The following is a 26908-nucleotide window of genomic DNA, read 5'->3' on the forward strand; positions in this document are numbered from 1 at the left end:
ATGGCCATTTATGATTCAACGGCTGTGATTGAATGATGTAACATTAGTTGCTTCAAGACCATATATTTTATATTATCCATACACTACCTAATTGCTTAAAATATTGTTGATGTTGATGAAGATTGGAAGTTACATCTACTTGTCTACTTGTCGTTTCTTGTATAGTTGGAGTTTATAGTTTGTCTTAACGTACAAGATAATTTGAAAGGTAGACGTAGACGTTGGATACTTATTTGGTAGGCTCTTAAGAATCTTAGGTGTATCTCTTTAGTTTGAAGGTTAGATTCAGAATCTCTGTAGATTCATTAGTAGCTTTTTCTGTGTGATCTTTGTGTTGTATATATATAGATCGAATTGATTTTAGCTGGTGAAAGGTGAAGTTGTGGTATGAATATGAAGAAACAGATTATGGATGAGTCTGTAAAGTCATTGATGCTGCCTCCTCCTCCACCGCTTCTTCCTCCATCTCAGGGATATGGATCAAGAAAGATCGATGGAGACAGCATAACCAATAAACAGATCAAGAAGTTCTGGAGACAGAAGCAGATCATTGAAGAGGATCATCTCTATTCTGCTATTAAGGCTGCAGCTCGTGTCAGAGCTCGTAATCTCTCTGTATGTCCTTTTGGTTTTAACAATTCTTTTCTTGTGTTGTTCTTTATTTCTTAATCTCTGAGAAGGTGGTTCTGATGTCTATATCTATTGCAGGATGAGGACTACAAACGCTTTGAAGAAAGCTTGGACATGGAGGACCTGGAAACCGAAGATCATCAGGGATTGAAAGACTGGTCTCTGTTTACTTCTCATCAATATAATCTTGCACCTTTATAGATATCTTGAACCATTCAATGAGCCTAAAACAAGAACCATTTTTGGTTTTTGTCTCGGCTGTTTTGCGATTTAACTTTGATTTTCGATGTGTATGTTGGATTCAGGTGGACAAAGAGCAAATACGCGTACTTGAACCAGCCGGCTCTTGGATCTGCAGATTCACTGAAGAGAAAGAGGTTTTCGACTTATACACCAAACTGTTTCTCGTTCAAGCCTTGCAATCCTCTCTACGCAACTTCGCTCAATGTCTTTTGAACCATGAGCAGCAAACTCTGCAAGATCAATCGTCTTGCATATATGTATATATTTGTTCGTGTGTGTCTCTGTACATGTCATGTGTTATTGCTTCTATATTAATGGATCTGGACTTTGGTGTGGTTGTTGATTTGTAACTGTTGAATAAAATCTTTCTATGGAACACTAATTTCTTCTTGTTCCATAGATGATAAGTATTCTTGTTCTATATTGTATTTTGGTGGCTACAGTCTACAATTCTACGCATTAGAAAGATTTAATACATATCAGGTGCATAATGAGTCTCCATTTATCTTATTTGAATTACAGAATTGTTGCTGAATTTAATCCTAGCTTATATACTTTAGATAGTAGATTTGAGTGACTAATAACCAGGGTTTGTTATATATTATCCTTCAAACTAAATCATACTTAACATGAGTTTCTTTTTTTCTTCATTTAAAATTTTGTCAATTGGTGGTTTTGCATTGAACTTCTTGCTTTAGGTCTGAAGCTTCATACTGTTTTAATCTGCATAAATTGCGACAGATATTTCAAATTAGGAGTATGAAAATGTAAAAAAGGTCTTCAAGATTTTTTTTTACCATAGACTTTTTTATTTTTTCATGATAACATTAATATGACCTTCTTTTTTTTTAACATCAACATAAATATACCTTGTCACCACAATATTCTTAGTTTCTTTTCAAAAATAAAAATCGTAATTTTTCTATTATTACATCATATTTTGTTAATTTTTTAAAAAACACCACATGCATATTACTGTAGCTTCACATATTGGAGATTTGGTTTTGTATCACGACAATGGTTTTGTTGTTTGAGTATCAGTTTAGATAATGCATGTCAATTGGTTCACCCCACAAAAAGGCAGTTGTTCATTATGTCATTTTCAAGCTACACAAGTAGATCATCAGACTCTCAACCATCAGCAAAGCAGAGCAACCATGATAATTTTAACTCAATAGTCACATTTGGATTGCAAGCATGGGTGGATGTATGTTAGGAGTATGTGGGACACGTGCCCCACATTGATTATAATGTTTTGCGAGTATTAGAGTTTACAATGGCTACTTAGCATCTTTGGTCGTAATGTAGTAAAGTATTACCATTCCCATGTTTAGATCCCTTTGATGTTGCAATGTTTTCTTTATGTGTTTATTAGTTATCCAAATAACATTATTCTAATTTCTTTTTTGGTTGGTCTTTCTTATAAAAATGTCAATTCTAAGTTTTGTTATCATTATTTTGTATTTTACTAATCAAAAAAATATAATATTGAAACAATATATATATATATATATATATATTTGAAATAAAACATATATTTTTTTTGTGCCCCATACAAAATACATGTTTAGATTTGTCACTGATTCTAAGAACTTATTTTGTAGAAAAGTAATTTTCTTAATATTCTATGAATCTTTCGAATATGTTATGCATTTACGTTGGAACTGTTAGGTTTCTCATAAAACATTGTAAAACTAAAATATAATAAGGGGTGTGTGGAATTTTGGCTCAAAAAGATTGTATACTTTGCCAGATTTATTGATTTTGAGACTATGTTGTGCAGCATGTGCACAAAATTTGTTGATTTTGGTAATAGTGACAATATAGATCCAAAGATGATTTTTAAAAAAATTAAGTGAATATATAGTTCATTTTTATCGTAAATAATTGGTTAAATTATAAAATTAAAATATTGTATAAAGAGAAATTAAAGCGATTGTACCATTGTAGCAACCACAACCAGCATATATGTTTGCTCAAGATTTTTAAGTTGTTTTATACACGATTCAAGCATATGATCTTAATATCAAAAAGGATATATTAAGTTTAATCGGCTTTCCATTTTAGTTGGTAGCAATTGTAAAAATTTAATATTATATCCTTATTTATTAAATATTATTATTACCTAACCTTTTTTGATTAACAATAATCATAAAAAAGCTGACCATCTCAATTTGAAGATAAACAAATAGATTTAAAGAAGTGATCAAATCATGTATTGGTAATGTCTAACATGTTCTTACCACATCTTAATTCACAGATAAACATATACATATACATTGAATATGTTTTTATATAACACATGGTTCAAGGGAACAAAGGTGGGATAAATCCTATCATATTTTCTATTCTTGACTTACCTTCATAAGTATCTAGGTTATAAGTTTAAATTTTCTTTATAAAAAATAACAATATAAAAAGAAACAGTTAAATTTGAAATTTACTACTTTTTAACAAAAATTATTCATCCATCTGTCATTCAAGTATCAATATAGAAAATAAACAAATTCATGTTGTCAGCCATACTGCATGAACATGAATTTCTTTTATCTTTTTACTTTTTTTCGTAAACCCTCAAAATAACATCAGTAAAAATGGATAGCAACATAACAGATAAATAAAAACCAAAAACAAAAACAAATCCAGGGTAAGTTAATATGAAACAAATGCATTAGATCAAAAACTTATTTATTAGTGTAGCAACTTAAACAGAAATAATAAGTCTCAAAGTTAATTTTTTTTTTAATACCAAAAATTATATCTTTTATATTTTGAATGACCACGAATATCTTTTTCACTTGATCGATAAAATTACATCATACAGTACATCTTTTCTAAATTAAAACAAATCTAAAACATGGTTAACAAAACAAACGGGTTAAATGTGAATAAACAAAAAGTATCGGGTGCAAAACATAAAAAGACAAAAATAAAAGACTGAGTCCAAAATTCCAAAAAGTCAAAGCCACCTTCCTAACTTGTCTGCATAGACGAAGAAGACAAAGAAGAAGAGATTCGATCACACAAGAAAAATTACAATTCTTCTTAATCCTCATTATTATATATATAAATAAACTTCAATCTAAGCTTCTTCGTAATTTCTCTTTCGTTCAATGTTATTCTTTTAGATCTCGAACAAAACAAAATCTCCAGAAGAAAAAACCAAATTCCATGGCGTCTAAATCGAAGCAGCATCTTCGTTATCAGCCGCGAAAATCTGTGTCACGATCAACACAAGCTTTCACGGTGCTTATACTTCTTCTCGTAGTGATTCTGATTCTTCTGGGTCTCGGGATTTTGTCACTACCTAATGCTAATAGAAACTCTTCCAAGACGAATGATTTGACCAACATTGTACGAAAGAGGTTAGGGCAATTTTTTCGATCTGGGTTTTTGTTTTTGATTTGAAAGTTTTGATTTTTTTTTATTGATTTGGTTTTTTTTTGGAAATTGTTTTGTTAGTGAGACGAGTTCTGGAGATGAAGAAGGGAATGGTGAACGTTGGGTTGAAGTTATTTCTTGGGAGCCTCGTGCTGTTGTTTATCACAATTTCTTGGTAATTTCGTGTTTCTCTTTGATTTAGGACTTAAGATTAGTATTTCTTGTTAGACAAGATAAGAGATTTGAGCTTGTTTTGTTTAGAAATTTGATCGATTGAGTTGACTTTGTTCTTCTCTAGAATTTAGATCTTTCATTGAAGAATGTTTCAGCGAAAATGGTTTAAGGATAGGGTTGACTTTGTTTGTTCTGCACTAAAGTGATTTTGGAGATATTGTGTTAGAAATGAGTTATTAAATTGGAATGTTTGAGATGTGATCTTGAGATTTCTGTTTCTTTTAGACTAATGAAGAATGTGAGCACTTGATCAGCCTTGCTAAACCGAGTATGGTTAAGTCAACCGTGGTAGATGAGAAAACCGGTGGGAGCAAAGATAGCAGGTTTGTAGTGACTATTTACTTGTGTCCTTCTAGCTTAACTCTGGAGGTTTTATAATCGATGTTGTATCAATCCTGTGTAGAGTGAGAACTAGCTCAGGAACTTTTCTTAGAAGAGGACATGACGAAGTTGTCGAGGTGATTGAGAAAAGGATTTCAGATTTCACCTTCATTCCTGTTGGTAAGTGCTCTTTGCTTTGTTATCCAATACTTAGATGCACAGCAGGAAATGTTGACACATCTTGAGGTCATCAGTTGCATTTACTCTTGATATCTTGAGTTGTGTTCCTTTGGAAATCCCTTATTGAGTTTGTGGATGACGCTTTTGTTTGTAGAAAATGGTGAAGGTCTTCAAGTTCTTCACTACCAAGTTGGGCAGAAGTATGAGCCTCACTATGACTATTTCTTAGATGAGTTCAACACCAAGAATGGAGGACAACGAATAGCTACTGTGCTTATGTACCTGTAAGTAACTCACAAAACTCATTATTCCTTTTTCTCAGAGCATTTCTGTGTTTAATCTTTCTTTTTTTTTCACACGATTCTTTAGCTCTGATGTCGATGATGGTGGCGAGACTGTGTTCCCTGCAGCAAGAGGAAACATTAGTGCTGTCCCATGGTGGAACGAGCTCTCAAAATGTGGTAAAGAAGGACTATCTGTTCTACCAAAGAAGCGAGATGCTTTACTTTTCTGGAACATGAGGCCTGATGCATCTCTAGACCCTTCGAGCTTGCACGGTAATAAGACTAAAGAGGTTGCTTTCTTTAGAAGCTAATACAAATATCAGTTTCTAAACTTCAATATCCTATGCATTGATTTTCAGGTGGATGTCCAGTGGTGAAAGGAAACAAATGGTCATCCACGAAATGGTTCCATGTCCACGAGTTCAAGGTTTAAGAGAAACCAAACAAAGAAAGCTAAAATATGAGGAGGTAATCTCTTAAGTCTTAAATATCAAGCTATCTATCAATGAGATCTTCAAGATTGCCTGAAGTCTTTACCATCTATCTTCAACCTCACTCCTTTTTATGAATCTTTAGGTTTTTCATGGAAGCTTCGAATGTGTGTGGATACAGTTAAACAGGTATAATGTGTATTTCCCTTTTGAAGTGAGAGATCCTTAGGAAATTGGAGGCTGTTCTTTCATGGGGGATATTTGAACTTTTTGTACTTTTTCTTCTAAATTATTTTGAATGATTTGTACTTTACGACATATTCGAATCTGAGTCTTGTAACTTTTAACAACTCAATACGAACCATGAATTTTCCGTTTATACATGCTTGCTTTCTTATGTTGATTAAGCAAAGTTATTTCTGCAACCGTTAAATTTGATGTACTTCAGAAGAGCTCGCTCAGAATTCACAAACTTTGCAAATCATCGTTTATGCAATTCAAGATTCGGACCAACCGATCACCTCGGTGCAAAATATTTTTCGGGAAGCATGATTCTGAGAAATATCTCCCTATGTGTTACTCGCAACGTAGTTGGGAACAGATTCAAACGTGTTGACCTCGTGTGAACTATGTTTTGGTAGTTTGACATGCCAAATGTGATATATTGTTACTTTCTTAGTCATTGTTATAAAGTTGTTAGTAAAATCTAGTATCAATTAAAATTTCACTACTTTTCCTTGTTTATTGATAGTGACTATTTTTAGTTAGTCAAATCTAGTACTAATAACACCTATACAAACAAACTTTTCAAGATTTTTTTTGGTCAACTACCACCTAAATTGGACTATAAAGAACGATATAGAGTACCTTCAGTTTCACCATTGAAAGATATCAAAATAACAAAAAAAAAAAAACTTCACCACCGAAAGCAAAACAATAGAAAAATAACAATACTTTGAAAATGAAGAGCAGCATATTCTTTAAGCTTCTGTTATTGGTTTCTCTTTTAGTCGTTATCTTCAGTAAGTATACCTTACCAACAATATGATTTTCAAATAAACCAATAAAAATTTACATATCTCTTTACTCTTTACCAATGGTTAAAACTAAAATTTGTTAATAAAAAAAATATTTCACAAAATAACTGAGTTTGCAGAAAAAGAAATAAAAGTGTTTTTGTTGGACATCAATTTAATTATTTAAAGTTCGTCATTTGATTTTTCTTTTTTAATATAATTTTTCTTTTGGGTGATTTTATTTTAAGATCATTTTGTTTTACTTTTGGTTGTGTTTAAAGGACAAAGCTATGCAGTCGCCGATTATTGTAATAGAGATGCTGACTGTAAGCGGGTATGCTTAAGACCGTACGCATGCAACTTAACCCGTCACCTTTGTATGTGTCATCCAAATGATGTCAGTTCTTCTAAACAACATTGTATTCCAGAACATAAAGGTTTTGGAGAAGGAGGACCTCCACCACAACGATTGAAATTATATCGATAAAAACGTGTATGTATATATATATTCTGATAAGAAGTTATTTGGATAAAATAATTTGAGTAAAAAATTATTTGAATAAAATACATTTATTTCAAAGAAAATTTGATGGTTATAATAGGTGGATGATCATGTATATGAAACATGTCTTGATTTATTGAATGTATAAAATCAATATGAATTAAGATCACTCAAACTGAAACATACAAAAAGAGTAATTTGACAAAAATTCCACCCGAGTGTTAAAACTTAAAAATCATGCATAGTTTCAAAATTGAAATATTTTAAATATAACTCCGATATATTCATACACGTTTTAATAATCTTGCAAAAAGGTGTTTTATTTTGTTGAAAATAAAGTGGTTACGTCGAAAGTTTTTCTTTGTATATTCCTTATGTAATAAGAGTGTAGGCTCATTTTATTTCAGAGCTAAAAAGAGTACAAACACATGTATCTTCTTTCGTCTACACACGTACAACAACATGACGCCATACACAGAAGAGAAAACCATTCTTATCATAAATACGTATCCTGAGTTTTTAATCATTTTCCTTCGCTATTACCTATTTATGTAACTCTGATATGTGTATGGGACTGGCCTAGTGGCATGGACCCAAATGCCTTTAGGATTAGATGAAAATATCTTCGGGCCGATATTTGTTGAAATGTCGTATACATTTATGTATATACATCAGGATTAGAGTATTTATTATAAGGAAGCCACTATGTTACATGTATTATTTAAATAATACGTACTCTAGATATTTATTTATTTTTTGTTAAAAGAGAAATAAGTGTTTCAATACTTTACTTTGGAGATAGACAGACACATCCTTTTTCTGACATCGAATTCATTAGTATTAGATACGTATTAAATGTCATGTGCATAGAAGATGTGTTACAAAGCTACTCGGTCCATTCATGCAGTTTAGAGATTGTCATTGTTAAGCTCGTTGGCTTTTATAATATATTAATTAAGATCAATTGATAAGTAGTGAATTAATACGTATTACTTATGTACTTAAAATTTTAACTCATTCTTTTATATTCTTTCTGTTCCTTTTTATATGATTGTTTAGGAAAACATACATATTAATGTAGACATATCAAGTTGATTTTATATATATATTATTTTTTGTGTTTTATAATTTTCTATAACTTTAAATCAATAATATTTACTTATTTTTATTAAAATTTACAATTCATCAATAATAACTAATAAATATTGTATAGAAAATCTAAAAAATCAATCTCTTTGAAACAAATTTTATTTCTAGAAAATTAAACAAAAAGAGACAGAGAAAATATAACCGAAGGAACTCCAAACCGTATTCCAACTAATTCTCAAGATCCATAGAAATTCAATTCTTATTTTCTTATCATTAAAAACGTCTACAGATAGTCAACCTGTAGATATAAGATAATTTTTCTCATTCGTAACATAAATTTTGGTTAAATTAACTTGTTCGACCTATTTTAAGCCGAATCCATTGTAAAAACGGTTATGGTTATGGTGCTTAATTATGGTTAGTTAAGCACCATTAAATAATTACTTTTTGTTTTGAATGTCCACAAATAAAATTTTAAATGCATTTTTGTTTTGTTTTCCTATGTTCTTTGCCTTTTAGATATATTATTTTTCACTATTAACCATAAGTTGGATTTTTAAAACCACGAAGGGGAAACAAATTGAGTGAAAGTTTTGTACGTGATTAGTGTATAAATTGATATCTGCAGTTCTTTCGAATACAATAATGGTTTATCAACAGTAAACTATCTCACGAGGACTGGATTGTAGAAAAGCCAACAACAGTAAAAAATGTTTGGCAAAGTGTTCACGTTTTTTATTTGCTATAACTGAATGTGGAGACAAAGCTCACAAGTCACAACTCACAACTGCTCATAATTATTTTTGTTTGAAGTAAACAAAGTCTGTAGTTCCCGCTATATGATGAGCAATTATAGTTGCATACTTGGATTAAGTGGATAATTTTTCTGAAAGATCAACTTAAGGGTGCTTGTTAAATCGATATATACATATAGAAGTGTTTTTTTTCTTTTTTTTGTCAATTTATATTAAGAGTGTTGTGGTGGTTAAATAAGCATATCTAAATACCATTTTTGAACTAGTGGAATGAGACAAGTGAACTCAAACCAAATTTTCACTATTTTTTTTTTAGTTGATGTGTGTCATCCTTATCATACAATTATCTAAAACTGTTAGGTGGATTATTATCACATCATATTTATTAACACACTTTATGAGAAAATCGCATAACCATACTGCATTCAAGGTTTTCAAAATAATATGGCAAACTTTTACTATGACGTAGAGTGCACTAAATTGATTTTAAAATTAAACCACAATTTATAATAAAAAAACCTCGTTTAGTTGAGCTTCTGTTAGATTGAATATTCAAATTATACATTAACTTGTTACGATTCGATTCAGTTGTGAATATATATCGTCTAGACCTAAGTTGCATGGAAATTCTGTCTGATGTCCATTTCCTATTTCAAAATCAACATCTCTTAAAAACAGAGAAAACTTAACGTTCCTTTAATTTGCATTTTTACACGTTTTGTTTCCCGGTATGTTGTATCTGTTTTTGTTTCTAGGCAATATAGGTCTAGACGATTTTGAGACCACTTTATTGTTTCAAAAACTCATTGTAGACATCCGCTAAATTCGTGTACAAAACTCAGCAAAAGTTAAATGCTGTCTGGTTGACGTCACTGTCTTGTGATATATGAAGTTAGAATACTTCAAATCGAAGTTCCTAAATGATGTTTAACATTTTTAAAAATCTAGTATTTTGCATTGTTACACGAGAAACTTATTTAAAATCATACTATTCTTAAGCCGAAATTTTATATGATCAATTTTTTTTTTAATATTGTAATATTTTCTTTATAAAGGTAATTATTCTAATCGTTTAAGCACACGACTAGACGATTAGCACTAATACAAAATTAGGATCTTATTCTTAACCCTTTTTTACTTTTCAAAGCAAAGTATATTGCAAATTGCAATGAATTAAACCTAAGAAATAACGTCCTCTAATTGGTTTACCTAAAGAAAAAATGTTTTAATTAATTTAAAACAAAATAGCTTTTACCAAATGAAAATAAAAGAAAGTTCTTTGCCCCGTGAGCTCATCTCTCTTCTCTTCTATCTCTGACTCGTGGTTTTCTGAAAACGAAAAGTTTGAAACTTTCGTGTTATTCTTCGTCACTGATTGTGACACATATAAAAGAACCCCTAAAAGATTATCCTTCTTCACCTACAACAAATTCTGGCCATGAAAGCAAACTCACCCCAAGCTTTAAATGCAAAGTAGCGAAACATCCCATCCCATCTCCTCCCTCTCTCTCTTAACCACTAAGCAAAAATCCCATCTTTCTATATAAACCTCTCTCCCAACTCTGCTACTTCCCACCGTAAATCGTTTCTGGGTTCTTAAGAATAACATGGCCTCGTCATCATCATCATCTTATAGATTCCAATCTGGGTCTTACCCTCTTTCGTCAAGTCCTTCTCTTGGGAATTTCGTCGAACGCATTAAAGACGCTTGTCATTTCCTTGTCTCTGCTGTTTTGGGTACCATTATCTCCGCGATCTTGACCTTCTTCTTCGCACTAGGTTTGTTTTCGTTTCTTGTAACTCTTCTTGAGATTGTCTGTAGTTCTAAAACTCGATTTTGGATCTAATTGTTGCTCATCTTCGATTGGATTGAGTTGGATCATTGAATTGATTTGATTATTAGAAAGTTTGTAACTTGGAGCTAAGAAAGCTGATTCCTTTTTCATGTTCAGTGGGCACATTGCTAGGGGCACTTACAGGAGCTTTGATAGGTCAAGAAACTGAGAGTGGTTTCATTAGAGGAGCAGCAATTGGAGCCATTTCGGGAGCTGTTTTCTCTATCGAGGTCTTTGAATCATCTCTGGATCTCTGGAAATCCGATGAGTCGGGTTTCGGATGTTTTCTCTACTTGGTGAGCAACATTACTTGCTCTGTTTTTTAAGTAGCTATGAAGTTTGGAATGTGGTGATTAGTGTTTCTTTTGTGAATTTTTTGTGTAGATTGATGTCATTGTTAGTCTTCTAAGCGGGAGACTTGTACGAGAGCGCATTGGTCCTGCAATGCTAAGTGCAGTGCAAAGTCAAGTATGTTTGCTTTCAGAATTTTTCACCATTTCCTTAATGTTTTTAGGATCTCTAGGATCTCTGTAGTTATTTATCCCTTCTTGTCTTGTTTCTCCTGATCAGATGGGAGCTGTGGATACAGCTTTTGATGATCACACAAGCCTTTTTGATACAGGAGGCTCAAAAGGATTGACAGGAGACCTTGTTGAGAAAATCCCAAAGATGACAATCACTGGCAACAATAACACTGATGCTTCTGAGAACACAGACTCATGTTCTGTTTGTCTTCAGGTTAGTTCTATTGTCAGTTTGCTTCGTTTTAGTTCATTATGTCGAATCGAGTTCTAATTCGGGTTTTGTCTTTCTCCTTCAGGATTTCCAGCTCGGTGAAACAGTTAGAAGCTTGCCTCATTGTCATCACATGTTTCACTTACCTTGCATAGACAATTGGCTCCTTAGACACGGTTCTTGCCCGATGTGTAGACGTGATATTTAATCTCTTCATCTCTCCATCGTCCGTCTCTCATAATGCAGTTTAACCTCGCAGTTCAGATATTTCTACAGCTCGTACATCAAGAGTCTGCTCTGCTCTTCTTCCCTCCTCCTTGAGTTTCATGTAAATTCCAGTTCTTTTGGCTGTTTACAATTACGATACCTCTCTTACTCTTTCAGAGTCATTGTAGGACTCCTAGTTCTCTAATGTACAAAGAAACACAAAAATAGAGTTTTTGTTTTATCTAATTCTTTACTCTGGCTAATGTTGTGTGACTTGTGTTCCATTGAGCCAGAAACTAGTTTGGTCGGCTTTTTCTTAAGCACTTGAAACAAGAGACACTACTCACGGGACCAAATCCATTGAACGATATTATTAGATTCTTGTCTGGTGTAACCAAACTAAGTACTTACGTATTTAATTAAAGCACTCTTTTGATGTAATTTGCTCTACCTAACAATATTTAACACCAATTGCTTTTTTTTTTTTTTGTGTGTGTGAAGTCTTTGTCTAGCACCAAAAGCAATATTCAATCGTATCTAATATGACTTCTACTCAAAATCGCTGTCGTCTGATTCTTCTGGTAGTTCTAGTACCCGAAGCCCTCTCCATGAGTCTTTTGCTACTCCTAATACTCTTAATTTTTATCACATGTTATTGTTTTTTTGTCGCTGTCTACTTCCAGTTGTATTGCTATGAAAACTAAGTACCAAACGGATTTAGCTTTGCTAAGGCATCAACTTAAGTGTTTTGTTCTCTGTTTACATGTTGTGAGTTATGAATTGAACAACCTTGCAACATGGTTGTACGCTGCGCCACCGTCTCTCATAATGCAGTCAAACCGCGCAGTTCAGATATTTCTAAGCTCTTACCCCAACTGTTGGGTCTGCTCTTCTTTCTCCTCCTTAGGTCTAATATGAAATCACATTTTTCTTAGGACTCCTTATTCTCTAATGTTATGTTTTAGTCAGCATATGTACAAAGAATCACACATAAAATAGAGTTTCTGTTTATTTAAATTCTTTATTCTGGCTAATGTTGTGTGACTTGTGTTCCATTACGCCAGAAACTAGTTGGTCGGTTTTTTCTTGAGCACTTAAAACCAGAGACAAGAGTTCTGACACATTTAAAGCTCAAATACATACAGAATTAAAGCACTCTTTAATGTGATTTAGTTAAATACCTAACAATGTTTAACAACAATTGTTTTTGTGTGTGTGAACTGTGAAGTTGCTATCCAACACCAAATTGCAAAATTCAGTCGTAACTTCTACTATAAATTTCCGACCTTAGTCTTACCTCAGTCTTAAACTACGTACTAAACCTAGTACTCTTAATTTTTATGACATGCTTTATTTTGTTTCCTTGGCCGCCAACTTGCCTTTAAATTGGTGTGAAAACCTACTCACTCTTGGAATAAAGCATGTCAAATTGTTCATTTTAAGCCAAAGTGTTCCAAGAGTGAGTAGTGAACGACCAACAAAGTTGATTTGCTAAGCATCAACTTGAGTATTTTGTGCTTAGTTTAATTTACATGTTGAAAGTTGTATCTTCTTTTGTTGAACATGGGCAGTTAGCCTAGTTATGAGTAAACTCAGATTCATATTAAAAGATTCTTCATAGATAAAAATTACATAAAAGCTTGCAACAATTCAACGAAAAAAGGCCCAACAAAACAAAAGAGAACAATAATAAAAGGTTAAAGATAAGAAATAAAAACAAACAAAAAGTGAAAGAGTTTTATAAGTTTCAAGATTCCGAGAGTTAATATCTTAGATCATTTTAAGCATATGCTTTCTTGATTTCTTATCAATCTTAGCTCTTTGCATCTCCAAGTGAAGAGCAATTTGCATCTGCTCCATCTCTCTTTGTGCCTTTAACATTGCAGCTAGCTCTGAATTCGCGGAGCTCCTTCCTCTGTTCACTCCATTTCCACCACTTCCTCCTTCTCCTCCTCTTCCTCTTCCTCCTTTCTTTGACTTTTCCTCTTCTTCAGCAACGCATGAATGTAAATGAGCACCGTAGTCACATTTCTGGCAGTAGTACAACCACAGATTATGCGGCATAGTTTCATCGCAAACATCGCAGGTAAATATATGATCCTTTGGGCATGGAGCCTTGTAGATCAAAGCGAGCGGGTGAACGTGCTCATCATGCTTCATGGTCTCAGGCACAGACACACATCCAACATGAACATCGTACTGGCAGATAGAACAATTGTAAGTGAACCCCGATCCATACTCACCGCATGCGTCACAAGTATACGTTGAATTATTATTCTGTGGGGAATAGAGGAGGATCAAAGGGTGATCAGGGTGAGACTTGTGACGGATCTCACGTGGGAGATCGAAACATGACTTGTGCAAGAAGTAATCACACTCTGACTTTGTGCACTTGAAATATGCACCGAGTAGGTCTAGGTCGCAACCAGAGCAGATGATCTCATCTTCAACTTGGGCTTTGTGACCGCGTAATGGATGGTTGTGGCTCGGGTGTCTCACTGAAGGGCGGGAAGCCATTAGAGGTAATATTCTTGATTTGCTATGAGGTCTAATTCTAAGTAAAAGGGTTTCAAAATATTTATAGTGAATATAGAAGAAGACTTTTGATTATCATTCACAGAAATAAAGTGAGCATAATAAGACCATCTCCAATGGAGGATTTGACTAACCAATTTTTTTTTTTTTGGTTTGAATATTATGATTTGACTAACCAAGTTGTAGCTTGTCTCTAACAATATTGGAACAAAAATGTCACCCTCTATATGAATATATTGGACATGGTTCAGATTGGGATTCAATCTAAAGAGGTAGATACTTGCAAAATAACGATTCAAAGTCTCAAATTATCATTTGAAAAAAAAGTCTCCAAATATCATTATCGACTTGGCTAAAAATTCAATAACGTTGACATAGTGAATGATGTGAAGGTCAAATAATCACGCAATGTCTCTAATGCATATCGTCGGAAGAAATAATTGGCACGACGACTAAATTTTGTTTTTAAAAGAGAAGCTAATGCATGTAATTTCGCGGGAACTTTTTGTGACTTTTTTTATTAGTTCATTGATTATTATTTTTTTGACAAAGAGTTCGTTGAGTATCTTACTATTAGTTTCTATATATATAGGAGACTGTTAGAATATATCTCATATCGAGACTTTGATAATTTGTGGAGTAATATATAAGTATGTTGTAAACTTCTACTTTTGAGGTAGTTTTTGGGTGTGAGTTAGGTTCATACTAATAGAAATTACAAGTCGTCTATTTTTTTCTGGAGAATGCCGGCTCTGTTCTTTAGATCTCCATCTCGCGCTAGACTTTGTTAATCTTTGTCGAACTCATGTGTAACCGTTTTAATGGGCAAATTGCCATAGAGATTAGCGATGTAATTAATCATTGTTAATTTAATTTTAGTTCTAAAAGTTTTTTTTTTTTGTTTTAATGTAACGGAAACTGTCAAAACTGAAAAACCAAACAATTTTAGATTGGTTTTCAAATTTAGTGTGGTTCTTGATGGGTTGAGTTTTTTTACAAATTTCGTGTGAGACTTTAAAATTGATTTTATAGTTTATTATGTCAACCAGATTTTTATTAAATGCGTAAACATATACTTGAAATCAGATTTTGTGGTATGTTATATATTCATACTATGAGTGGAGATAGTATGTTATCTATTCTGACTATAAGCTACATGTATCTATCAAATAATGTTCATGCTACTCTAAAATTCAAGCCCAAGACAAGAAGCATGATCACCAAATCAAAATTCATCTTTATCCAATTTGTTTCTCTTGCATTTACCAATTGGAGCCACTCCGATCCATATGGTCTAACGACTTAGATCAATAAGCCGAAAATTTATTTGCGTAATCACATATATTTTTATTTAAAAGTTTGCTTAGATTTTACCATTTATATAAATATGATTATTTACAATTCAGATTTCGACCTGGGCCACCATAATAAAAATAAACTCCCCATACTTTAGCATAGCCAGACCTGATGTTATAACAACTCTCTTGCGTCATATAAGAATAACCTTCTTTAGGACTACTATGAATATCACGTTCATCAATTATCTCAACATCCTTGAAATAACTTGCTTTTTGATATCCAGACTCTGCAAAATGTCCACTCCCCATTCTCGTCGTGGTGTGTAGTGCACCATCTTTAAAATTTATTATTTCACCTCCCCACTGAATTTCTGTCGCACCATCTTTTAGATGGTTGAACAATATGGAAGGCCAATATCCGACAAATTCATCACCAAATTTTAACCACCAATTCCCTGAATTTGGATCCTATAATAATACAACACATTTAGTTATATATTGACTTTTAAAATACCATAAGAGAATCCGTACTTATCAAAATTCTATGTCTGAATTATACAAACCTTCCATATAGTTGTGGAAATATGGTATTGTTGACCATCGAAGGTGGAAACATTGCTAACGGCTGCACCAAGGGCAAATTTTTGGCTGACAGGAACAAATCCTTGGCAATCAAGATTGTAACAGCCTGAGTGGTACCCATCCGCCTATTTCCATATTGTGACCAGACAACACACAAAAAAGTTATCTTATAAATACATATTTGGACAAAATACAAAAGAAACCAAAATAATACTATGAACATTAACTTACAGTCCAAAAAATAAAGTATCTTGGGTTGTCATCGCCATAACGATCTTGATACACCTATAAGAATAGGAGATTATTGGATATAATGAAAGATAATTATATAAATGTATTAAAATGTAGCTATACGAAGAAGAAGAAAAACCTGCCAACCAGCTTCAACGCTATTAACTTCAGAAAACGGACCAGCCATAACCCACATTTGTGCTAGGCTAAACTCTTTTGGTGTTTGTACAAAAGGTTTCCAAACATTTATATCCGCATGGGCTCCATGAAACTTTCCTTTCGCTTGGATTTGCGCGTACTATATATACACACACAAACACATATCAATAAGTAAGACAATCATTACTTTCTAATTAATTCTTATTGAATTATGTATGCACCTCATGTATGGAGTTACTAGTTGATGCTTTAGGATGATTTATTATGTTTGGATTCTTTTTGTCATATCTTTGCATATATTCGGTTCGCAAAATTTCTTTTCTTCTCGTTCTTCTGATCGGAATACTGTTTTTGGGGCATTTCCCGTTAACTGTCCATAGTTGAGTCACAACACTTTGTTTCTCTTTGTCTGAAGATTCATTATTTTTACCTTTAGGGTAAGAACTTGGTTTCATCTATGACACACCAATGTTAGAAACAAATATCGAATTAAAGATAAGAAAGGCTAGCTTAAGAGCAGAATTAATCCAACCAATTAAAACAATGTTTTAGAGTATTATTGACCTGATTTTGAATATAGTGTTAAGATTATCAACAATTTGTATAAATATTTCTGGTATAATATTATGAGAGTTTTGAATCTAATAAGATTAGAAAGCAAATATATAGAACTTTATGTTAAAAGTTATAATTATAAGAGAACTAAGTAAGAACCTGAATCGTGTAGTTTTTGAATAAAGGATGATCATAAATTGGATGATTATTCATATGAACGCAGTCTATTATATCTCCATCTGGACTCTGTATAAAGATTATCGAATATTCACGAATTAATATTTTAATGAAAAAAATTGTTAGGTGTAATTATTTTTGTGTGAACCAACAAATTTCATTAACCTTGATAGATTTAAGAGCAGGTTTGTTGAGTTTCTTTAAGATTTTTTCTACTTTTGCATCACGAGTATCAGAAAACTCACTACCAGAAACTATCGCCGCTACGATTAGAATGCTGAGCACAAAACGAGCAATCATCATTCGATTGATTATTAAGAGTATCCAAAATATTTTTTTTCTTTGGCTAAGTAGATGATTAAGGTGAGTGCCTTATATATATATCTACAATGAAGAATTTTTTTTGCAAAGCATATGTTAACAAATGGTAAGAAAATTATACTTCAAAACTTTTTATTCATTAGAGCAAGACTCTTAATTTAAAGCAAATTAAAGTGTATTTAATTTGTTCCTTGAAATAGCTTAATCTATTTTTGACTAAATAAATTGTATATGGACATGTCAAAAGTCAAGTAAGCTATTTCAAGGAACAAATTAAATTTTGATTTAAGTTTTATTATTTTATCAAAAAATACAATTTTTAATGAAGATGAAAATAAGTTTTTATATATAGAAAAATACAGATTTAAATGATTTTAAAGAGAAAGGTTGGGTTTTTACTTTTGAAACCTTCCATTCAAATAGAAGGTTTAAGTATTTTCAGATTTAGCCAGATTTGATTTAGTCTTAGTTTATTTTCCTGGTTTTGAATTTGATTTGTTAATTTCTTTTTAAAATGTGTTTTTGTTTTAATGAAACGAAAACTGTTAAAAATTTAATCCAAACCGGTTTTAGATTAGTTTTTAATCTTGTTGTGGTTTAGGATTGAAAAGATTCATTTCATGTGGTTCTTTAAAATTGTCATATCTCTCGTTTGGAGTTTCTATAGTATTTCTGATATAGTTTTAGTTTTGATGTCAACTTGATTTTCATTTTACCATTATACATGTAGATGAAATCATATTTTGTGAACATAATTCTTTTTTTTCTGCCAAAGATTAGACAATTAATATCCTCTTGAATTTTGAAAAAAATAATGTATAACACAATTAAATTTAGAGAGCGGTATGCTATCTATGTGTTACACATTGAAAGTGTCTGTATTATGCTATCTATTAAAACTATGAGACGCATGCATGTATTTACCTAACAATTAATGTCCATGTTACTCTAAACTTCAAGTCCAAGAAAGCATCACCAAAGCTTCATTCAACTTGTTCATTTTGCATTTATCCATGATTTTTAAGCTCATTGATTGTAAATTACGAATTGTGGCATTGTATCGTAACTTTCTTCAGATTCACATCTTTAACAGTTTATATCACTCATGCCAAACAAAAATCGCATCAATCATATTTCTATAAGTTTTATCAGTCTACCAAATAAACTCTGTTGATTTAATATAATCTATTAGAGCATCCACAACACAAGTTATTTTTTCATCAAAAAAAAAAAGTTTTGGGTTATGGATACTCTAATAAACACAAGCTATTGAAGTGCCATCAAGCCCAATACTATGAGACAAACAAGCCCATGTAATTAGGGTTCTCTAGCAAGTAGAAGTCATCCAACTCTCCTTCTTCATGTGATGAAACATCAAATCTAGAATCATTTGCTTTTGGTGAAAATTTAAAGTCTTTCCTTTTGCTTTCTATGCATCTTAATAAAGCTGCAATTAATGAGCTATTTATTTTCAGTTTTAGATTTCTCCTTTAATAAGCTGAATGAGCATAAACCTATCTAGGTTTAGAAATGTCAACACAATCTTTTGAAGTATTATGAATCTCTTCAAACTCATGTACACGCTCTCGAAACAACAAGACAAAGTAAATAAAGCAAGACACAACCATAAATTAATCGAGCAATATTGTACTATCTTGGTGTAATGTATGGAACTAATTACCGACTACGGAGATCATAACACATTTATTAATACATAATTACGTTTTAAAAAACGAGAATGACGAAAAGTTGGTCCAACACTCCAACTACATATAACTAATATCAAGCTTTAAATACTTGAATGACGTGTTGACGAAACAAATATTTATCAATACAATTGCGTAACCATAATAATAATTCAATAGGACTTTTATTAATCGTGTGATTACAAATTTTACACACACGTTGAATATTCGACAAATATGACTTGATGTGGTCCTACTTCGATGACTTCTACGTTGACTTTTGCTGTTTGAGGTAGAGAAGGAAAATTACCTGCCATCTTTTTTTTACTATAATTAAATAAAATAAAATAAAAACTTTACTTTATTATATTTTCGGGAAAATAAATTGACTTCAAAGTTTCATCATCATACAAAGGAGAAAACTTTGAAGCTTCTTACTTTCTTTACTTCACGATCCTTCTTTTGCCTAATTTCTCGGTTTCATTTCCAAAATTCTCTTTTGATTCTTTCTTACTCTTTCGCTAGAGAAGATTTAGACTGGGTTTTGAGTATTTCTCGGAAATTTTCGTGTTTTTTTTTTCTGGGAAAGTTTCCGAGATCTCGGTGGAGTACTTTTTTTGGCGACGAACCAGTATGGTTTGGTACTCAAGCTGTAGAATTTTGTTTCTGGGTCTGCTTATTTTGTTGGCTTCGAGCTGGGTTTTGGATAGATGCGAGGGATTTGGTGAATTTGGGTTTGAATTTCATCATCGTTTCTCCGATCAGGTTGTTGGGGTTTTGCCTGGAGATGGTTTACCTAATCGAGATTCTTCTAAGTATTATAGAGTGATGGCTCATCGTGATCGGTTAATTAGAGGTCGTCGACTTGCAAATGAAGATCAATCACTCGTTACTTTCTCTGACGGCAACGAAACTGTTCGTGTTGATGCCCTAGGATTGTAAGGTTTCTAAATTAGTTGTCAATTACTTACTTTGAGCTTGAATTTAGTTTTAAGGTTAATGTTTTTATGGAGACTTGTGAATTGTTTATGAGAGAGTTAAGGGTTTGGAGATTTTTGTGTTGAATTGTTTGGTTGATGTTTTGTAACAGTTTGCATTACGCTAATGTGACTGTTGGGACGCCGTCTGATTGGTTTATGGTTGCTTTAGATACTGGAAGTGACTTGTTTTGGTTGCCCTGTGACTGCACCAATTGTGTTCGTGAATTGAAAGCACCTGGTGGCTCGGTATTGTTTCGTTTGGCTTATATTCATATACTTGTTGCATTTGTGTATGATTCTAGCTGATGTATGTTTTGTTCTCTTGAGTTTTTGGTCTAGACTGTGAAGAACTTGTTGGGTTTGTTCTTAGTCAGGGTTTAGCTGTGGTATAGAGATCAATTATTGGATAGAATCTGACTTTGGGCAACTCTTAAATACAGTGAGATTGACACTAGACTTATCGAGGATGCTTCTATGTTTTGAAAGCTAATAATTCTGTGGAAGAAAAAAATTTAGTGAACAAGATATTCTTGTGCTTTAGATTTTGCGTTATTGAGATTTTTTTTTGTGTTACTCTTAAGACATGTTTCATATCTGCGAGTTGTTGGGTTCCTTACATAGGTTTTTCTTTTCTTTTTTGTTGCCCAGAGTTTGGACCTTAATATTTATAGCCCTAATGCTTCATCGACAAGTACTAAAGTTCCTTGTAATAGCACATTATGTACAAGAGGTGATCGATGCGCTTCCCCTGAAAGTGATTGCCCATACCAGATCCGGTATCTTTCTAATGGTACCTCTTCTACTGGAGTCTTGGTGGAGGATGTACTTCACTTAGTTTCAAATGACAAAAGTTCCAAAGCTATTCCCGCTCGTGTTACTTTTGGGTAAGTAAATTCTTCCTTACAGACTTCCGAATATATGAAATAATAGAACTGTTTTATGTTTCTCGAACCATCTATTATGTTGGCAAGCCTAAACATTTGTGACTTTGTGTTTTCATCTTAACAATCTTTCTGTGCTGGAGCAGATGTGGTCAAGTTCAGACCGGTGTATTCCATGATGGTGCAGCTCCAAATGGTCTTTTCGGGCTTGGCTTAGAAGACATATCGGTGCCTAGTGTACTAGCAAAAGAAGGAATTGCAGCAAACTCATTCTCAATGTGTTTTGGGAACGATGGAGCTGGTAGGATCAGTTTTGGAGATAAAGGTAGCGTAGACCAACGGGAAACACCATTGAACATAAGACAACCACAGTAAGCAAGCCGTTGAATCATATCTTCTTTATGTTTAACCGAACTTGTGTATCTCCTTGAATATACTTCCATCTTCTAACTACTATGTTGTTTTCCTGTTGACCAGTCCTACTTACAATATCACCGTCACTAAAATAAGCGTTGGAGGAAATACCGGCGATCTTGAATTTGATGCTGTTTTTGACTCTGGAACCTCGTTCACTTATCTGACTGATGCAGCTTACACCCTTATTTCAGAAAGCGTAAGCCTTCATCTATATTGTAATATGAACTTGGATTGGTATTACATGGCTTAATAACCAAACATGATTTTGCAGTTTAATTCTCTAGCTCTGGACAAACGTTATCAAACAACTGATTCTGAGTTGCCTTTTGAGTACTGTTATGCATTAAGGTTGCCTCTTTACTCTGGTCACCATCAGTCTGATTCTCTCTAAAACCTTACTAACTTTTTTGGATCTATCTATATGCAGCCCAAACAAAGACAGCTTCCAGTATCCAGCTGTGAATCTGACAATGAAAGGCGGGAGCTCGTATCCCGTTTATCACCCGTTAGTAGTAATCCCCATGAAGGTTAGTTAGGCCTCTGTTATATTACAGCGCACCTCTGTACAGTCTCTGCTATTACTTAAGCTCTCTCGTATTGATAATTTCAGGACACAGATGTCTACTGTTTAGCCATTATGAAGATAGAAGACATTAGCATCATTGGACGTAAGTATCAGTTTTGGAAAACTCAACCAAAAAATGTTGTCTCACTACACTTCAAATGCAAGATTTTTATCGGAATTCTTCCTTGTTACAATTTGCAGAGAACTTCATGACTGGCTATCGCGTTGTCTTTGATCGTGAGAAACTGATTCTGGGGTGGAAAGAATCTGATTGTGAGTTCCTTATCACCTGTTCTTCCCTGTAGAGCATAGTTTGATCAAGAACACTACGATCCTAATCTTCTTTCTAATCTGACTTTATATTCATGGCTAAAGGTTACACCGGTGAGACATCGGCTCGGACGCTTCCATCGAACCGTTCCTCCTCCTCGGCTAGACCGCCAGCTTCTTCGTTTGACCCAGAGGCGACAAACATACCATCTCAAAGACCAAACACGTCGACGACTTCTGCTGCTTATTCTCTCTCTATCTCACTTTCATTGTTCTTCTTCTCAATTTTGGCCATCCTTTAATTATTACACGTATATATTTAGCCATCAATTTGTATTCTTTAGAAGATAATTGGGTTAAATCACCAAAAACATATTACACTACAGTTGTATTACTTTTTTCTATGTTGTATATGATAATTATTTTTTAACAATTATATACTAGTTATTTGGTGAAGTTTTGTTGTAGATGGGGTTGTGATGTAAATAGATTTAACCAATAAGATACAGTGCAATGAAGAAAATAGTAATTTATCTTATATTAAAGTCTCATTTACAAATTTTTTTACATCAAATCTTATTTACTGTTTTGAAATTCATAATGAAAGTATGTAATTATGTGTTGTTTTTTCCATTTTGATAAAAAAATCTGTTAACTTTTTGTGTTTACATTTTGCAAAAATATACAGTATATATACTTAAAATGTATTTATATTAATATGGATTTAATATGTATACAAAATTCTTAAATTTTCTGTCAAATAAATTGAAAATGAATAAACATTATATACTTTTTTAATATTACTTGACAAAATATATAAATGGCTGTTTAATAATATATTATAAAAACATGTTAAAAGGGGAAATGTAATAATTGTTTTTCGAAAAAATATTTTTTTATAAAATATGAAAATGCTGAATTTAATTTTATCTACTTCAAAAATTCGTTTTTCATATAAAAAAAAAAGAGGAAGTTAAAAACCATAAAATCATGATAGGAATATGTGTGCGTAAATTATTTTTTTACCCCTAATTAAACTAGACAAAATGTTTGCATAACTACTTAAAAATGATTTTTTTAATATAATCCATAATTCGTATATATTTTTTTAAAAAAATCCCATTGATGTAGTATGTCAAAATGGTGATTCATTAGCTCAATTCGTTTATTTTTAAAGAATTTTGAAGAGGCGGAGAATCGAATCCTGTACCTTACCCATTTGGATTCCTGTAGAACTTGCCTGTTTGCTTCATGTCAAAATACAAACAATAAGACGCAGAAGAACAGATGCTTCATTCCTTTGGCAACATATGTCATAGGATTGTTTGTTCTCTTACTCGCATTACACTTTGTTCTGATTGTTTAAGAAGAGACAAAGAAGTGGGTAAACATAAAGAACTGACCAGAATGTTTTTTTTTCTCTAGTATTTCTTGTGACAAAAGTTCTAATGGTTTTCTTTATATCCGATCTACCTCGTTTAGTGAGTGTTGTCAAAACCCTTTTTGAGTAACTGATTCTTGGCTTGAAAGAATCTGAGTGTGAGTTCCTTATCAAATGTATTATAAGGCATATTGGTGAAGAACACTAAGAACAATATTGTCTTCGCTCATCTTCTTTTTTTTATCTGACTTTACTTTCATGGCTTAGGTTACACTGGTGAGACCTCGGTTTGGAGGCTACCATCCAACCGTTCCTCCTCCTCGAGGCCACAAATTAAACATACCATCTCAAAGACCAAACACGTCTTCTTCTTCTTTTTATTCACTTAACTAACGGTTACATAATTCAAGTTTATTACATTATTTAATAATGGCTATATTTTACATTGGTTAACTGTTATATCGTTTAGGTTTGTTATTTGAAAATTACATGAGAGTTCGGATTGATAAATGCAAGAGATTAGAATTTGGGTTGGAAAAAACCGTGTAAAAATAGTTGAGATTGATTTTGTCGTTTTTATGTAAATCTCCCTCTCTTTTTTAAGTCATCTAATGTTCATCTCGACTCTTGTTTTCAGCTGAAATCTTTTCTGGTTCCGATCGAAGACGTTTTCCCGATTTTTTCGCATATTTATGGTGATGATGTCTTGTTTTCTCGTACTTGTTGTTAAAGTTTTCAACAACTATTTATCACCATTCATTTCATATAGACAAACTGCATATAATACTTTATTCATTATCCGTACAAGCATACCCTAGTCTCTCTCCTATATTTCATGAAATATACTTTGGTATCAGGTTGTTGAAATGGTTTTCTTTTGTAATTTTTTTAAAAAAATATTTCCCTTTTTGTTAATAAGTTTAAGGTATTTTTACATGGATATACTATCTTCGTTTGATTAAGAACATGAAAACTATTGAACATTTTATAACTGTAGAATCATTATCAAACATTCGAAATCATATATTCTTTACGTTGTTACCAAAGGTTTGCCTTGGCCATCATTTGTTTTGATAAAGTATTGACCATCTTCAGTATTTCAGTTCAACCTATCGATTATTATCCTTTAATTAGGTTGTTCTACAAAATGAAATGACAATTTTCATACACAAATTTAGATACCAAAATTCCAACTCTCTCCTTGCAAGATAATATATATGTATATTGTTGAAATTCATATGTAACTTGCGTTTACTATTAATGCAACATTTGTTTTTAAAGACTTTAAAAAATTAAACACTCTTAGATAGAACTTCTTTTTCTCTTAACTAGAAATTAAATTATTATAATGCAACATGTATTTTTTTATTTTTTTATTATTGATCAAAATTATATATATATATATATATGTATATATAGTAGCTATATGTGGAAGAAGACTGAAATAGAAACGACCAAACCAATAGCTTCAGGTCACGGTGACCTGGTCATGACCATGTCTACGAAACCTAAACTCACAATTATTGATCAAACAATAAATAATTGAAGAAAACAATAAATAAAACCTAAATATCAATAAACAAAGTACACAAAGAAAAAGAAAACAAAGAGAGTAGTTTTCAAATGATTCTTACCAATTGGAGTTGCAGAGCACAGAAGACAACCGTCTTCTCCATCCAACGGTTAGCACTCATTTGGCATTTAAACTCTTACTTTTTCTTTGTTTTTTTTTCTGTTTTGTTTTGCTTTCTAGTTTAAATAATATAATATAATTATTACAACTACTAATGTTACCGTCGTACGATTCAGAGACAACCTATTATTATAACATGTGCATATCCAAGTGAAATCATCACAGTCAAAGAAACTCATGGGGGCATTCTCGTTGTCCATCGGTTCATATTAAGAAGATAAAAAGATAATAAAGCAACAGAAAAACTTTTGGAACTTTAGTCATTTATTGACTGAGATTGATAGTAAATTTTTATAACACTATAGGCTTTCATGTTTTCTTTTCTCCTTTCTCGTATATCTTTATGTTTATATATAAAATAGTACATAAAATTTTAGTATTTTCGAATGTATTTTCATAAATCGTAAATGTAAAAGCCAAATGCAAATAGAAGTGTGTTTTTTCTTCTTCTTTCACATTTACATTTATAATCGATAATATTGGTTGACGGCATATTATATAAACTTTTTAACCAAAAAGAACTTATAAAATACATTTGAAACATTATATAGAACTAATATAACTCAATTTAGAATACCTTTATAAACATACCACATATCACCTTAAATTCAATATTTTTACTAGTTGTAATTAAAATAGTGATAACATGTCTTTTTCCTGAAACAGTAATATACATGTTTTTAAAGCCATATAAGCAGGTTGAGCAGAATGAATTAACATCATCACCTATGAAAAGAATAGAAAGAGAAAATAACTTACCAATGAAGACGTGCTAGATAATTGTGAAGAATTGTAGGGCGGTTTTGTATAGATATTAGGGTTGCAACCACACCATACAGAACAATCATCATTTGAAATCTAGAGCTTTGGATAGAGACATGCGGTTTAATTGCGAATAAAATGCAATGTGATTTTAATAATAACGAATATATATATAATTATTTTCGTCACTATTAGAACCACACTGTACTTTGCGATTCTGTCTTCTTTTGAAGCCTACGAGTCACGTCTACTGAATCATTTTAAGACTATTTTTTGTTTTATTTTCCTAATTCTTTGTCATATCTAAAGTTGAATCAATTATGGAATTAGCACTTTAAAGTGTATGTTTTTGTGATTTTAGGAACATTTCAATGTACTCCCAAAAACAGGTAATTATAGGTGATAGTGTTTTATAATTTTCACCCCTTTCAGCTTACACTCACTCTTTTATTTTTTTTCTCGCCGTCGCGACTACCACCTCCGCCGCTGCCATTGACGGAGCCAACTGCCTCCCTCTCATTATAGCCAAATCCCAGAAATTTTGATTATTTTGCTGGCTCTTCAATGACATGA

At 32.3% G+C, this 26908-nt stretch overlaps 7 protein-coding genes across 8 annotated transcripts; 5 read left to right on the top strand and 2 right to left on the bottom strand.

The window, feature by feature from the left end:
• The first annotated feature begins 127 nt into the window (after window positions 1–127).
• Window positions 128–1278, top strand: AT2G17710 (Big1). The gene is made up of 3 exons (NM_127325.2): window positions 128–615; window positions 709–788; window positions 936–1278. The coding sequence occupies exons 1-3, from the start codon at window positions 388–390 to the stop codon at window positions 1084–1086; spliced, it is 459 nt and encodes a 152-aa protein (NP_565423.1). The 5' UTR covers window positions 128–387; the 3' UTR covers window positions 1087–1278.
• Window positions 1279–3842: 2564 nt separating this feature from the next.
• Window positions 3843–6162, top strand: P4H5 (2-oxoglutarate (2OG) and Fe(II)-dependent oxygenase superfamily protein). The gene is made up of 8 exons (NM_127326.5): window positions 3843–4238; window positions 4336–4429; window positions 4714–4811; window positions 4892–4989; window positions 5144–5273; window positions 5359–5546; window positions 5633–5741; window positions 5850–6162. Exons 1-7 carry the CDS (start codon window positions 4045–4047, stop codon window positions 5704–5706), a joined length of 876 nt encoding a protein of 291 aa, NP_179363.1. The 5' UTR covers window positions 3843–4044; the 3' UTR covers window positions 5707–5741; window positions 5850–6162.
• A 503-nt stretch (window positions 6163–6665) lies between these two features.
• Window positions 6666–7207, top strand: AT2G17723 (Defensin-like (DEFL) family protein; the record flags this gene model as incomplete). Its single annotated transcript, NM_001036288.1, has 2 exons — window positions 6666–6726; window positions 7002–7207. The coding sequence occupies 2 exons, from the start codon at window positions 6666–6668 to the stop codon at window positions 7205–7207; spliced, it is 267 nt and encodes an 88-aa protein (NP_001031365.1).
• A 3129-nt stretch (window positions 7208–10336) lies between these two features.
• NIP2 (NEP-interacting protein 2) lies at window positions 10337–12363 on the top strand. Of its 2 annotated transcripts, NM_001202615.1 has the most exons (6): window positions 10479–10845; window positions 11019–11197; window positions 11286–11369; window positions 11472–11639; window positions 11722–11812; window positions 11901–12280. In NM_001202615.1, exons 1-6 carry the CDS (start codon window positions 10674–10676, stop codon window positions 11966–11968), a joined length of 762 nt encoding a protein of 253 aa, NP_001189544.1. In that variant the 5' UTR covers window positions 10479–10673; the 3' UTR covers window positions 11969–12280. The 2 variants fall into 2 exon arrangements, with proteins under 2 accessions (NP_179364.2, NP_001189544.1); NM_127327.4 differs by having other exon boundaries at window positions 10337–10845; window positions 11722–12363.
• A 1064-nt stretch (window positions 12364–13427) lies between these two features.
• AT2G17740 (Cysteine/Histidine-rich C1 domain family protein) lies at window positions 13428–14486 on the bottom strand. Its single transcript, NM_127328.3, has one exon. The coding sequence runs from the start codon at window positions 14358–14360 to the stop codon at window positions 13614–13616; it is 747 nt and encodes a 248-aa protein (NP_179365.1). The 5' UTR covers window positions 14361–14486; the 3' UTR covers window positions 13428–13613.
• Window positions 14487–15723: 1237 nt separating this feature from the next.
• On the bottom strand, window positions 15724–17683 carry NIP1 (NEP-interacting protein 1; the record flags this gene model as incomplete). Its single annotated transcript, NM_127329.2, has 7 exons — window positions 15724–16144; window positions 16240–16383; window positions 16490–16543; window positions 16629–16787; window positions 16870–17103; window positions 17363–17449; window positions 17546–17683. 7 exons carry the CDS (start codon window positions 17681–17683, stop codon window positions 15770–15772), a joined length of 1191 nt encoding a protein of 396 aa, NP_179366.1. The 3' UTR covers window positions 15724–15769.
• Window positions 17684–19765: 2082 nt separating this feature from the next.
• On the top strand, window positions 19766–23037 carry AT2G17760 (Eukaryotic aspartyl protease family protein). Its single transcript, NM_179636.3, has 10 exons — window positions 19766–20324; window positions 20477–20612; window positions 21015–21250; window positions 21394–21618; window positions 21725–21860; window positions 21936–22012; window positions 22092–22191; window positions 22275–22332; window positions 22431–22502; window positions 22605–23037. The coding sequence occupies exons 1-10, from the start codon at window positions 20020–20022 to the stop codon at window positions 22799–22801; spliced, it is 1542 nt and encodes a 513-aa protein (NP_849967.1). The 5' UTR covers window positions 19766–20019; the 3' UTR covers window positions 22802–23037.
• The last annotated feature ends 3871 nt before the right edge of the window (window positions 23038–26908 follow it).

The sequence above is a fragment of the Arabidopsis thaliana genome, chromosome 2 (genome assembly GCF_000001735.4).
Source record: "Arabidopsis thaliana chromosome 2, partial sequence".
Taxonomy (NCBI): Eukaryota; Viridiplantae; Streptophyta; class Magnoliopsida; order Brassicales; family Brassicaceae; genus Arabidopsis; species Arabidopsis thaliana.

Excerpts from the sequence above, each read along its gene's own strand:
- AT2G17740 (NM_127328.3), bottom strand. The coding sequence starts at position 14,360 with ATGGCTTCCCGCCCTTCAGTGAGACACCCGAGCCACAACCATCCATTA.
- P4H5 (NM_127326.5), top strand. The coding sequence starts at position 4,045 with ATGGCGTCTAAATCGAAGCAGCATCTTCGTTATCAGCCGCGAAAATCT. Across the intron at positions 4,430-4,713 it reads TTGTTTATCACAATTTCTTG|ACTAATGAAGAATGTGAGCA; the intron begins GTAATTTCGTGT and ends TGTTTCTTTTAG. Across the intron at positions 5,274-5,358 it reads GCTACTGTGCTTATGTACCT|CTCTGATGTCGATGATGGTG; the intron begins GTAAGTAACTCA and ends ACGATTCTTTAG.
- NIP2 (NM_001202615.1), top strand. The coding sequence starts at position 10,674 with ATGGCCTCGTCATCATCATCATCTTATAGATTCCAATCTGGGTCTTAC. Across the intron at positions 11,370-11,471 it reads TAAGTGCAGTGCAAAGTCAA|ATGGGAGCTGTGGATACAGC; the intron begins GTATGTTTGCTT and ends TCTCCTGATCAG. Across the intron at positions 11,640-11,721 it reads CATGTTCTGTTTGTCTTCAG|GATTTCCAGCTCGGTGAAAC; the intron begins GTTAGTTCTATT and ends TTTCTCCTTCAG.
- AT2G17710 (NM_127325.2), top strand. The coding sequence starts at position 388 with ATGAATATGAAGAAACAGATTATGGATGAGTCTGTAAAGTCATTGATG. Across the intron at positions 616-708 it reads TCAGAGCTCGTAATCTCTCT|GATGAGGACTACAAACGCTT; the intron begins GTATGTCCTTTT and ends TATCTATTGCAG. Across the intron at positions 789-935 it reads CATCAGGGATTGAAAGACTG|GTGGACAAAGAGCAAATACG; the intron begins GTCTCTGTTTAC and ends TGTTGGATTCAG.
- AT2G17760 (NM_179636.3), top strand. The coding sequence starts at position 20,020 with ATGGTTTGGTACTCAAGCTGTAGAATTTTGTTTCTGGGTCTGCTTATT. Across the intron at positions 21,619-21,724 it reads TTGAACATAAGACAACCACA|TCCTACTTACAATATCACCG; the intron begins GTAAGCAAGCCG and ends CCTGTTGACCAG. Across the intron at positions 22,013-22,091 it reads GAGTACTGTTATGCATTAAG|CCCAAACAAAGACAGCTTCC; the intron begins GTTGCCTCTTTA and ends ATCTATATGCAG.